The sequence below is a fragment of the Camellia sinensis genome, chromosome 15 (assembly GCF_055761805.1).
Source record: "Camellia sinensis isolate YWXY chromosome 15, ASM5576180v1, whole genome shotgun sequence".
Lineage (NCBI taxonomy): Eukaryota > Viridiplantae > Streptophyta > Magnoliopsida > Ericales > Theaceae > Camellia > Camellia sinensis.
The window spans coordinates 116,875,934-116,888,708 of NC_138975.1; the positions used below are offsets into that span (position 1 = coordinate 116,875,934).

The 12,775-nt window shown below is 30.8% G+C and overlaps 1 protein-coding gene and 1 pseudogene across 1 annotated transcript; both read right to left on the reverse strand.

The window, feature by feature from the left end:
* Positions 1-295: 295 nt before the first annotated feature.
* LOC114268273 (putative disease resistance RPP8-like protein 2) lies at positions 296-11,003 on the reverse strand. The gene is made up of 3 exons (XM_082910006.1): positions 10,312-11,003; positions 1,058-5,086; positions 296-611 (listed from the first exon to the last, which is right to left on the reverse strand). Exons 2-3 carry the CDS (start codon positions 2,803-2,805, stop codon positions 521-523), a joined length of 1,839 nt encoding a protein of 612 aa, XP_082766132.1. The 5' UTR covers positions 2,806-5,086; positions 10,312-11,003; the 3' UTR covers positions 296-520.
* On the reverse strand, positions 3,251-10,744 carry LOC145813227 (putative disease resistance protein At1g50180 pseudogene; annotated as a pseudogene).
* Positions 11,004-12,775: the final 1,772 nt, after the last annotated feature.

Here is a 12,775-nt window from a genome sequence, read left to right on the forward strand (position 1 = left end):
TTTAAATGAATCATGCACTTGAACCAAATCAATTCAATTCAAAAAAAAAAAAAATTGATCAATAATTAAAATAAATAAGTCTTTAATACTTAAATATAACACAAACACAAAATAAACATTGTTTAATACAAGTTAACTGCTGTGAATAGTATAGTGAAATCTAACTCAAGCTTAAAGCTTTGCTTTTTTTTTTTTTTTTTGGATCAGAAAGCTTAAAGCTTTGTTTGGTTTTAGATTTTTGGCTAAAAAAGCACAAAAAGACAAAATTGGCTACATAAGCCAACAAGACAAAATATTACATCCAAACCATAATTATTATACTTTTTTTTTTTTACAAAAGCCAAAAAAGCTAAACTAAACGAGGCTAAAAAAGTCCCAACACAAAAAAACTAACTACAAAAGCCAATGCCAAACGAAGACTAAATACAACCTATGCAAATCAAAACTAGTAACACAACTAATAAAATAAAATTAAGTACCATGAATTCCAACTCTAACTTCCGGTATTTTCTTCTTCCACTTACCATTCTTCTTCTTCTTTCACTTCCCATTCTTCTTCTACATATTGACAGAAAATTTCTTTCCTTTCCCGTTCTCTTTCTTCATATTGACTAAAAATCAAAATAAATAGAGAAATGATTAGTTGCAATCAAATCCATTAGAATAAATCCATTAGGCAAAAACATGCCGATATAAATTGAATCTTATAATATACATATATATATATTTGGTTATAAAGTTTGTTCGATTTAGATAAACGGTAATTCAAAAATCAATCCAATCCTATCAAATTGACAAATTCAAGACCCAAAACTAAACCAATGTATTCAAAAAAAAAAAAAAAACCCAATCTAAATATGTCAGTTTGGTTTAATTTTTTTACTCTGGTAATTTGTCCACCCCTAAACCAATATAAAGGCAAAAAAGCAGAGAAATATATGTATATATCAACAAATTTTGTGATGAGAATTAATGAGGGGGATGTGAAAGATATGATAAGAGACCCAACAGTTGTTTCGTCTCTTGTGAAAGGATTATCCAGAATTAAGAAATTTACCCAATAATGCTGAGGGAAGACACATGTCGCACTTTGTAAAAATCTTCTCCTTCTTTACCATTGACCCTTCGAAGCTTGTTATTGAATTTATCGTCCGCTCCTCTAATTGTAAATCGTTGGAGGGTAGCAATGAATCTCAATCCCTCTGGAACCATTTCAAGTCCTTCGCAATAAGCAATTTTTAAATTTGAGAGATTGGGCATCGCTCCTTTTTCCACCTCCCACTCTTTTAAGAGCATCAACTGATAGAGAGATAGGGTTTTGAGTTGGGGAAAACCATTAGCTGAGCAAACCATTTTGTCCCCCATAAAGGCACCACTACCTAAATAGAGATATTGTAGGTTAGGTAGCCTCTCCAATGTTGGCATAGGGTCTTCTTCAAGTTCACATCTAAACAAAATTAACTCGATGAGGCTGGGAGAGAAACCCTGGCAGTACTCTGGTAACTTGGGAATAATTCCACTAATACTCAATTTGTAAAGATGGTGACACCCTAACAGTTGTTTTTTGAGAAGAGTCAACTCTTCTTCTTTTTTGTAAAATTCAACTGATAAGGATGTATGTTGAAGGTGGTTGGCACTGATGTTTAGGTAGTTGATGAAAGCCGCTAAGTCCTGATTGTCCTCCTCCGAGAAAGTTGCATCTTCTAGTTGCCGAAGATTGATCAATTTACACAGATCATTGACGTCACAAGATCTTGTGTCAAACCCTCCTAATGTTTCGAGGTTGCTTAACCCATCAAATTTGAATTTAGCATTGCGAGGAATATACAAATGCCTCAATTGTTCCATTCCATGTAAGACTATTACTTCACCTGGGTTGAACTCGCAATGTTGTAAATCCAAGGTTTGCAAGTATTTCAACTTGCAGATAGACGAATGCCACTTAGGTATGAAACAACTTCTAAAACTCAAGTACCTCAAGCTAATTAGGTTACCTACTGATTCGACTGACTTTTCATCAAACTTAAATCCTTCAAGATCCAAATTCCTAAGCAATTTGAAGTACTTGACATGGGAGTTCAACTCTATTGAAGACTTTTCATCACTTGATAAAGGCCACAAGTGAATTCTTGGATCGTACAACAATATTGATCTTAGCTGTTTAGTTGTCTCCAAGTCAGGGAAGACAACTCTTTCGACATCCCTACTCAAATGAATTGCAAGTTTGCGTATTTTAGGAGTAGTGGTTGTTGATGTGGTGGAAAAGCAATCAGCTAGATCAGTTTCGCGTTGGAGATGAATGATCTCGAGAAAATCATTCATTTTTGCCTTTGATAAACACAAATCCAGCATAAGGTCATGAATGCGGCAATAATTGATCCTTTGAGTATACATGTCTACATGTACTTCAACCATGCACCGCTGTGCTAGTGCACCCAAGTAACGTTTTGCCACATCCATTATTGTTTCATCCCCAACTCTATCATCATCTACAATTATACCGTCAGCTATCCATAAGTGATATAGTCTTTCAGCATTTATCCCATAATCCTCCGGAAAGTGACCAAAATATAGAAAACATGGCTTCAATTGATAAGGCAAGTCATGGTAGCTTAAAGCTAACACCTTTGATACTCCATTGTCATGCTGTGTTGGGTCGTCATTCCATTTATGCGAATGAACATTTTGGTATACCATCTCCCACTCCCTTAATGTATGCTTTCTTGCCAAAAGTCCACCAAGCACAATGATTGCTAACGGTAAACCAGCACATAGCTTTACCATTTTCCTCCCTAATGCCTCCATGTTTGTGTCAAGCACTCTGGAGTCTACAACAACAACAAAATGCAAAATTTAAAAACAACAAAAAAAATAGATTATTGCCTAGATTCTATAAAACAACAAAAATAAAAATTCTAATGAATGCTTGCGTGAATAAGCAATAAAAAGGGAAATTTGACGATTTTTTCGAGAACCAAATCAAGTTTTTAATATGGGCTTTTATACATATATAGATAGATAATTCTAAAGCAAGCTTGTAATGTTAATTGATTTTTAAAGCTTTTTTTTTTTTTTTCAAAATCAAATCGGTTAGTAATTTAAATTTTATTTTAAAAATTTTGAACTTTCGTGTTCTCAAGTATAAAACTCAAATTATTAGTTGTGAAATTACGAATCAAACTTGCATAATTCAATTTAACAATCACATCCATCGAATCATTTATGTGACAAAGTTGACCAAAGGTAAGATTTAATCAATTTCAGTTTTAATAAGTTGATTTCCCCATAAACAACTGTAACAGGGATAGTATATAACATTTTATACACAAACTATATATTTAGAAATTAATCATCCATTAGTTTTAAATAATTTACTACATCAACAAGCTTTTTTGTTTCTATTTAAGGGATAGTTTTTTAGAACCCTTTTTTTCAACCAAATTTTGAATTCCAAATAGCCGTTTCCTTAACTTTGCCTCAAAGTCAGCACTGTTTACACTGATACTTGCATCATCCATTAGTTTTAAATAATTTACTACATCAACCAGCTTTTTTTGTTTCTATTTAAGGGATAGTTTTTTAGAACCCTTTTTTTCAACCAATTTTTGAATTCCAAAACAACCATTTCCTCAACTTTGCCTCAAAGTCAGCACTGTTTACATTGATACATGCATTTTTTCAATCAAAAGTTCTATATCAACAAAGAAGAAGAAAAAGGATTTCTCAAATTCATGCATGCATTTGGTGCAGAGAGAGTGATGTTAAGGGCAAGAAGTGAATTGTGGCCCCTTTTGGAAATTTGCTATTTTAGTTGATTTTTAACTTTTTATAAAAAGGCATACAAAAAAGTAGAAAGAGTGATGTATGTACCCGTAACCTTCTTTTAGATTAAATTCTCTGAGCTAGTATTACAAAGTCGTCGTGCATGACATAAGTCATTCAAATTTTAATGAATAATTAGTGACGAGTCTTAGAGTATTATGTGTCATTGTCTATATGGTGTTCCAAATTAATTGCATAGCAAAAAATTTTATGAATGAAACATGTTAAGTCATCTTTGTGGGGTAGTTAGGAGACAAATGATGACTATTTAGTGTGTTGCGGTTTCTCATTGGCCGATACTGGATCATGTAGACAATATAGTACTCTGGAAGTATCTAGTATTTGTGTAAAATTATGGAGAAGCAAGCATGTTTGTGTAAAATTTTATTTTCTGTCTCACTGTAAAGTAATCCCTAAGTTTTCAATTTTATGTAGTTTTCGTAAATGAATATTCTAAATACATTTGGTTCGACCCTATGGCCAGTAGAGCTAGAGTATTTTCCATATCTTTCCCAAATTTCAACCCGTGGGTCATTAATCTTTTTGGATGATAATAGACCACACAGATGATATGAAAACTAACATTGAAATAATTTAATTCGTATCAAAATATATAGCAAGGTGGACTGATTAATATTACCTTTACCATCTCTTCTTAGAAATGATTTTTTTTGAAGTAGATACCAACTTTCCTTGTCATTTAAACACTGGGGTTCATGGACGATAGGGTATGGATCTATCTGTGAAGGTAATATTTTATTACGAGTCGTTAGCAATATTTTGCTACCTGTGTTTCCATTTGGAAAGGCCGGTTCCAAGCTCTTCCAAGCCTCTATTGACCAAATATCATCCAGTACAACTAAGCATTTTTTACTCTGCTGGACTTTATAAAGTTGCTCAAACAACTCATTATTTGTCATCCTAACAACATCTTCCTTCCTCTCTGGAACAAGATTGATGAAGATTTCTTGAAGAATATCTCTTCTTTTATACTGTTGAGATATGCACACCCATGCCAAACCTTCAAAGTGACTCTGGACATCTTTGTGATGATATACTTTTTTAGCTAGAGTGGTCTTCCCCAAACCACCCATGCCGCAAATAGAGACAACTCGACTAGGAGTATAGTCATCAACTTGCACCAAATGTTTCACAACCTTGTTCAAGTCTTCCTCAAACCCAACAAAATCCTCTTCAACAACATGTTGATACGATTGCCTCAATTCTTGTTGCTTCTCAACTGCCAAACTTCTTATGCCTTCACCTATAGCAATATTAGTTTAGTCTTTCTAACGGTCGATATTCAATAATAATGTTGTAGAAATAGAATTTTCATACAAAAAACTCACATAAAATGATTTTTTTTTTCTTTTGTGACCATTTTAAAGAGGAAAAAAACACTCATTTTATGGTCCAAAAATAATAGTGTCATATAATTTGTATGAATTTTGTATATAAAAACTCTATTTTATGAATCATTTTTCACCATATAACAAAACATCCTTTATAAAATATATATTAAAAAAAGTGGAGGTCAAAATTGTGAAATATATTTTTATATGTTTCTATAAACTTACAGGATTTTTTGCTTATTATTTCTAGTAATATTTTTTTTGAAGAATAAAGACAACATAATTTTTTATAATAATCATATAGGTCCTCCAAAACATACGGTGACAAAAATACTCCCACTATACCGTTTCATATATCACCTATTACTTTTTTAACTCATTTAAAAATTTCAAAATTATGCAACTTTTGATCTATATTTTTTTTATTTACAAAATTTGTGTTTTTGAAATCATTTCATCAATATCTGTAAAATAAGATCCATGATGAATACAAAATTTAAAAAAAAAAAAAAAAAAGTTGATGAAATTTTATTGATATGAGACAGGCTGGTAAAATTTTGGTTAGTGAAATTTCGATAACCAAGTCAGACTATGTTAATGAAATTTCTAAAAATATAAATTTTACAAAAAAAATTGAGATATAAATCAAAAGTTATTAAATTTTAAAATTTTGAAACCACTTCAACAACGTAAAAAGGTCGCACGAAAGAGAAACGGCGTTCTGAGAAAAATTAGGATTTTTTAGATCATGAGCGCATTTTGGACTATGTATGTTAGAGTTGTCATTATTATTTTAAGATTTCAAATCTCAAGAATTTTAACTAGTAAGCAAATTGTTGTTATACTTAAAGGGTGAAACACCAATAAATCTCAAAATGTGATCTTTTGAACTGTTTAGTCTTCTCTTTTTCCTTATGAATCCAAAGATCCCACTAAAATAGAAAAATCTCAGTTATATGTTTGGGTTTAATTTTTCAGAGATAAAAGTAAATTTTTTTCAAATGTAAAATTATACATTTGGGCAATCCGCACTATAGAAGTTTTGAATTTTTCCTCATTTTGGAACAAATCCCACATTACGAACAAAAACGTAAAACTCTTACGTAACACTCCAATATAACGTATTAAAAAACTCATTGGTGTACTTTTCTTAAACGTAACAATATAATACTAAAAAAACTCCTTAGTGTATTTTTTTCAAACGTAACACTCTAACGTAACGTACTCCAACGTAACACATACAAAAATATTCAAAACTCTTCAGTGTACTTTTTCCAAACGTAACACTCACAGTTTGAAATTATACATTTGCCTAAATTTACTAAGAAATTTTTGTATTCCTTTTTGAACAATTTGAAGAATCTTTCATCTTTTTGAAATGGTTTGAAGAATCTTACATATTTTCTTTGGAGTGTTACGTTTGATAAAAGTGTTACACTAAGGAGTTTTTTTTTTTGTGTGTTACATTAAAGTGTTATACTAAGGAGTTTTTTCCGAGTGTTATATTGAAATGTTACGTTTGGAAAAAATACACTAAGAAATTTTTTTGCGTGTTACGTTAAAGTGTTACACTAAGAAATTTTTTTGTGTGTTTGTTACATTAGAGTGTTACATTAAGAAGTTTTTTTAGAGTATTATATTAGAGTGTTATGTTTGAGAAAGATACACTAAGGAGTTTTTGTATGTGTTAAATTAGAGTGTTACACTAAGGAGCTTTTGTGAGAACCCGAATATAAAAATTAAGTAAATAATTAAATAATAATAATATTACAATCTCAAATATTTTGGTGGTGAATCCTAAAGTGCAAATTAAATGTTTGGAAGGTCTTTTAATTAATTTTTATACCTAAAATAAATTTATGGTGAAAATCTCTAATTTAGAGATAAGATTTTAATAATAAATAAATAAATAAATAAATAAATAAAAGTAAAAGGATAAGGGAGTCAAATTATTTAAAGTGTGTGGGTAACTCTAAACTCTCATATTATTCAACTAGCAGCTATGAAGAAGAGATAGGAATAGCTTTTGGTGAAAATTGAAGAACTAGTTTGGTGCTTGAATAACTCCATCTCTAAGGTAGAAATCAATATCCTGTGAATACAGTTATTTTGTATATATGTTTCTGTGCATTCATTGGAAGAAGAAGGAATGAAAGCTTAACTGATTAGGTGGCTTGAATATCTATCAGATTAATAGTTGGTGTGAAATAGTGTAATGGGTATGGTGGATGTATGAAGAACAAGTATATGGCATGAGTTATATTCAATGGGTGTTTTTGCTTGTAATGGTGGATCTTGTGAGTGAAACGTGGGTTAGGTAGGAGTACTTGGCCACCAATGTTTGTGAATATCATGTTTCTTTTATGTGGTTTGAGGAATTAAATGGGTACATAAAGTTGGGGGTACAATCTATGAGTATGAAATTCTGCACAGAGCCACAAATTTTAAAAATCAAGTAATCATATCAAACGGATGAATTTTGAACTGAAATTTTTACAGTAGATTAACTACATATTGAATTGTATATCTGAATTTTATCATAATTTTTGAGAGTCGAAATCTATATTAACTGATGCGTTCAAATCTGTCCAGAAAACTAGTTTAAAAAAGTAAGTTCGGAAGTGTCGTTCTCTTTGGATATAAATCCGAAAATTATCAAATCAGCGTCATTAAAACCGGTTACGAATCTAGTTTCTTAAATTTTTGACCTTGCATTGATTGCTCATGTATACTTAGAGAACCGTCAATTTATTTAAAGTGCTGCAGAAAATAACCTGTTTCGATATAATTAATTGTAAATAATTATTTGGATAAGCAAATCAAGTGAAACCAATTGGGTTTGAAACTTAGGATATATTAGTTGTTATTTGGAGGGTTTTGGAATTTTTCGAACAACGTGGAGTGGGTTTTGTAATTTTCAAAGTTAGCGATTAGATTGGGAAAGCTTGTTTAAAATTTTGTCTTATGTTAAAGTTGCTTTTACTTAAGTTTTGATCAGAACCCATGTCTTGGGTAATTTTAGACCTTGAAGAACATGAACTTAGGTATTATTTAAGAGTAACGGTGAGTGGGATTGACCTGTGTTAGTGCGCTTTAGTGTGGGGTAGTTTATTATTCTCTTTAGTACTTTTAAATTAGTAGTGACGTGTAATCTTCATACTTGGTTCAGGGCACTAGTTGGACTTTCATACTCTATTCGAGGATTATATTATTTCATTTTCAGGTGAGTAGTTTCATGCTACATATTTTTATAAATGTTCCCCTACCCTGAACTGTTGGAAAATTAAATTGTTGTTTCAGGACTAAACTGTTTTGATAAATTATTATATTATCAATGGAATCAAATTATTTCTGAAACATGTGTGAACTTGGCATACTGTAAACTATTTATTTTGGTCTCATGTTTATAATGGCGAACTACCATGTTTTGTGAAACTGATGTGTATTGATTATTGGGACCATCTGTGTATTTAGTCCTGGGAAATTATTCCATTGTGTGTGGTGACTCTGCCCACTAGGGAACAGATCCGGGTTGGGCCGTGATGACTCTAGTGCTCAACGATTGTAAGGAAAAGACCTAGGTTAGGCTAGGTGACCTTCAATTGGATCGTCTTAGAGAAAAGGCCCGGGTTGCCACCTCGAGAATGACTCTTGGTTCGATATTGGATCCGACTGGGCTTATAGCCTTGAGAATTGTGTGGCATATTACATGTTATTTCTTGGTACCCAGAAAATTATTGGTGTTCATGTTGTAATCTGTTTTAAGTGGAAAATGTTATTTATCATGTTTTTGAGAGACATGAGTATTTTAACTGTTGAACTGTGGAACCTTTTGTTTTGAAATAGATTGTCTTTACCAAACTGTATGTCAATCTAGTTTCTGTGATATAAATCTTATTTTGGAATTGAACCCTGTTTTCAAAACTGTATTTACTATCCATGTTGCTACTCACTGAGCTATCAGCTGACTTAGTTGTTTATCATTTCCAGGTGTTAGAAGGACTTAGAGTGGACTCATGGCGTAGCGGGGACTTAATTGCATGGACCTCTAGGACATTCATTATTTTGTTTTAGCTTTGTTATGTCGGTTTTGTGCATACATTGTGGTGGGATTTTATTTAGAATTATTTTATTTTATGGGCGATTTGTGTTCCATTTAGTATATATTTTTGGAAGTTGGTTATGGTTGGTTTTGCCATTTATACTTGTAACTTGTCACTGGTGAGTTTTGTTTTATTTATTTCTGGGCTATCATCACATTTATTTTTCGTGATTTTGGATTCATGTTTAGGTTTACGTGTGCCTTGGGCTGAGTCCCTATGGGCCACGGCCAGTCATATCCGGATTTGGGCTGTGACAGCTTTTTTGAAGTGTTATATTGGAATGTTTGAGAAAAATATACTAAGAATTTTATATTTTTTTTTTTAGTGTTATATTGGAATATTACAATTTGAAATTATACATTTGTTGAAAGCTTACTAAGGAAATTTCGTACTCTTTTTGAAATGTTTGAAGAATCTCACATCTTTTTGAAATATTTGAAGAATTCTATATTTGAAGTCATTTTTGTACTCCTTTTGAAATGTTTTCCAAATAAAAAAGATTCTCATACAAAAATTTATCTCAAATTTAATTCTCATAAATTGTGTACCTTACCTTTCTAGCAAAAAAAAAAAAAAGAAAAAGAGAGAAGGAAACATAATAGAAATAAGGTATAACTATAAATTCAATTTTCAAATAATATATTAAATCTACCTTTCTAAAATCAATGAAACTAATTGGTCTATAAAAAAATATTGGGACTAAATAAATCACCATTCCTCAAAATAAATTTTATAAGTAAATTTTCCATCCTAAAATCTTACACAAACTTACAGAGATGTCTTTTTAATTTCCCCAAAATTTAACTGAAAAATTAAAATATAAAATATTATTCTTTCCTAAAATTGGTTAAAACTGGTTAAAGATTAATGGAATATATTAACACAATTTAAATTTTAAATTTTAATTAGTAATATTTTGCATATCAAAAGAGAGAAAAATATACTTAAATAAAAAATATATAACAATAATTGAAATTACTAATAAATCAATAAATAAAAACTTAAATTTAAAATCATCACTTGAAATGGCTCACCTATACTTTTCAAGCCGTAAGTATGTAAACTAGCGGTGAGGTGAGTGATCTTGTTTTTAATGGCACCGATCTCACTTCCGACCTTGTGAACGTCTAGCCATTCGTTGAAGATGCAAGCGAATCTTTTAAGGGTGTTTCGGATACCCTTTCTGTTCCTTTTGGATGAAACTTGGATGACATAAGTTTCGAGGATGTCTTCGGTTTCATAAGCAAGTTTTCTGATTTCCGCAACCCAGTTGTTGACCCTCGCATCTACATGATGATCAGATTGTATTTCATAATCTACGTCTTGTAAGAAGCATTGCATTCGCTTTAACTCGGCTCGGATTTGTTCAACTTGACCGCTTACTCCGTGTAAGAATTTAGCTTCTTCAGTTAACAAAACTCCGAGTCTGTTTACAATGAAGGATACAACAGGCATTTCCATTCCCATCTGAGGTCAATTCAATTGAACTCACACTAGTCTCCCTCAACAAAAAAATGTGTTTGGATGACGGGTGGAGAAGAGGTGCCTTTTTGGTTGGAGACTGGACTGAACTGGTTGAGAATCTTGATAAAATGGTGGTTGCCAGTTTGGTTAAGACTAGAGAGAGAGAGAGAGAGAGAGATTGATTTAATTAAGAGAGACAAGAGAGATTGATTCCTTCGGGGAGCAACCTGTGTGGTGGAGCAAACGTGTGGAATCATTTCTCATTTTATCTATTTTGTCTATGATTAATAATTCATTCACATAATTTTTGTCACTAATTTGAATGAAATGTTTAGTTGAGAGATTTTGAAAGGTAAAAAAAAGTAAGTAAAATATAACTAAAAAATATATATTTTTTATTTAATCTCATATACTTTTTATTTTCTTTTTTAAATTTATCTTTAAATTTCTCAATCAAACACAATCTTATTGTTAAGAGTCTAATGTCTTACCAGTAAAAGTCTCGTTTGAAAGGATTCGAAAGAAAATAATTGTGCAAATGGATCATTGCTATTTTTCTATCTAGTTAAATCTTTTTACTTTTATATAAAATTAATTTTTTGCATATGAATAATTCTATTTTGTAATTTGATGTGCTATGAAATGTGTTTATCCTATTTAAATAAAAATTTTAAATAAATATAATAAAAAAATTATATTTTATTTATTTTTTATTTTTTTTGGCCATCATTCGAGAATGGGTTATTTTAATTTACTTTTTAAGTAAAAACTACACTCCCCAAATTGGGGCCTTAATTTTTAATTTTGGATCAATTACTTGACAGTTAGGTCAGATTAAAAATATATATATACATATAAATTAATAAAAAATTATAATATTAATTATTAATATTTATAATATATTTTTATTTTATGATAAATAAGTTTTAATGACTCATTGTCAGTGTAGTTCTTCATTTAATTTTTGGGCAAATTACAAACACCCCCTCGAGATTTGGTAAAAATACAGATTCCCTCCTGAGATTTGAGAAATTACATCCCACTCCCTGACATTTATATTTCTATAACAAATTGCCCCATGAGGTTTTTATTTTCATACAGATTCCCCCATAATTTTCTTTAATTTGTTATGAAAATTTGACCCTCAAGGGGCAATTTGTAACTTCTCAAACCTCAGGAGGAATCTATATTTTTATCAAACCTCGAAGGGGTGTTTGTAATTTGCCATTTTTTTACCCGATTTTACTATCCAATCACAGCTGTAACGTGTTATTTGTGCGTGTGATGACGAGGGGAATCAATGGCAATAAAGAGATTGCCTTTAGCGGTCATCTGTATAACAATGGAGGAATAATGGGACCGAAAAAAATTTTTTTTACACAAATATAAAAGTGTATAAGTCAGACTTATTAGTTATTCTTATCACCAAATTATTTACACTTTTTATATCTTTATAATTTTTTTCTGTCCTACTGTAAAATAATTCCCCCTATGAGAAAAATGATTTATTGATTAGTTTATTCTTGTGAGTTTGGAACCCAACTTTGATTTTCAATATATTTTTATTTTATTTTAAGGATATGGAGGACAGCCATTCCCCTCTCCTGGAACATCTTGGCCTAATTTAATATTGGAAAACCTAATGGTGTGTACATATATACCCTATTACAATTAGCATAATTTTATTACAAAATTTCATAATATCATTTTCAATTACAAAATGCATAATCTCATCACAAATGAGCGTAAGAAAATGTTTAAAATTTTATGGTTCATGTAATAAAAGTTTATGGGTTTATAGCTTAATTACGATATTTTTTATTACGCCAATTTGTGGTGAGATTATGTATTTTATGGTTAATATTACTAAATTTTGTAGTAAAATTATGTCAATTAAATTTATGATAAGGTGCATATGGTACACACTTTTGAAGTAGTGTTTGGAAGTAAATAATCTTTCAAAATGGGGGATAGTTGACGTGCTATTACGTTAGACGACAGTTAAATTATACTTTACTCCCTTCGACTATATTG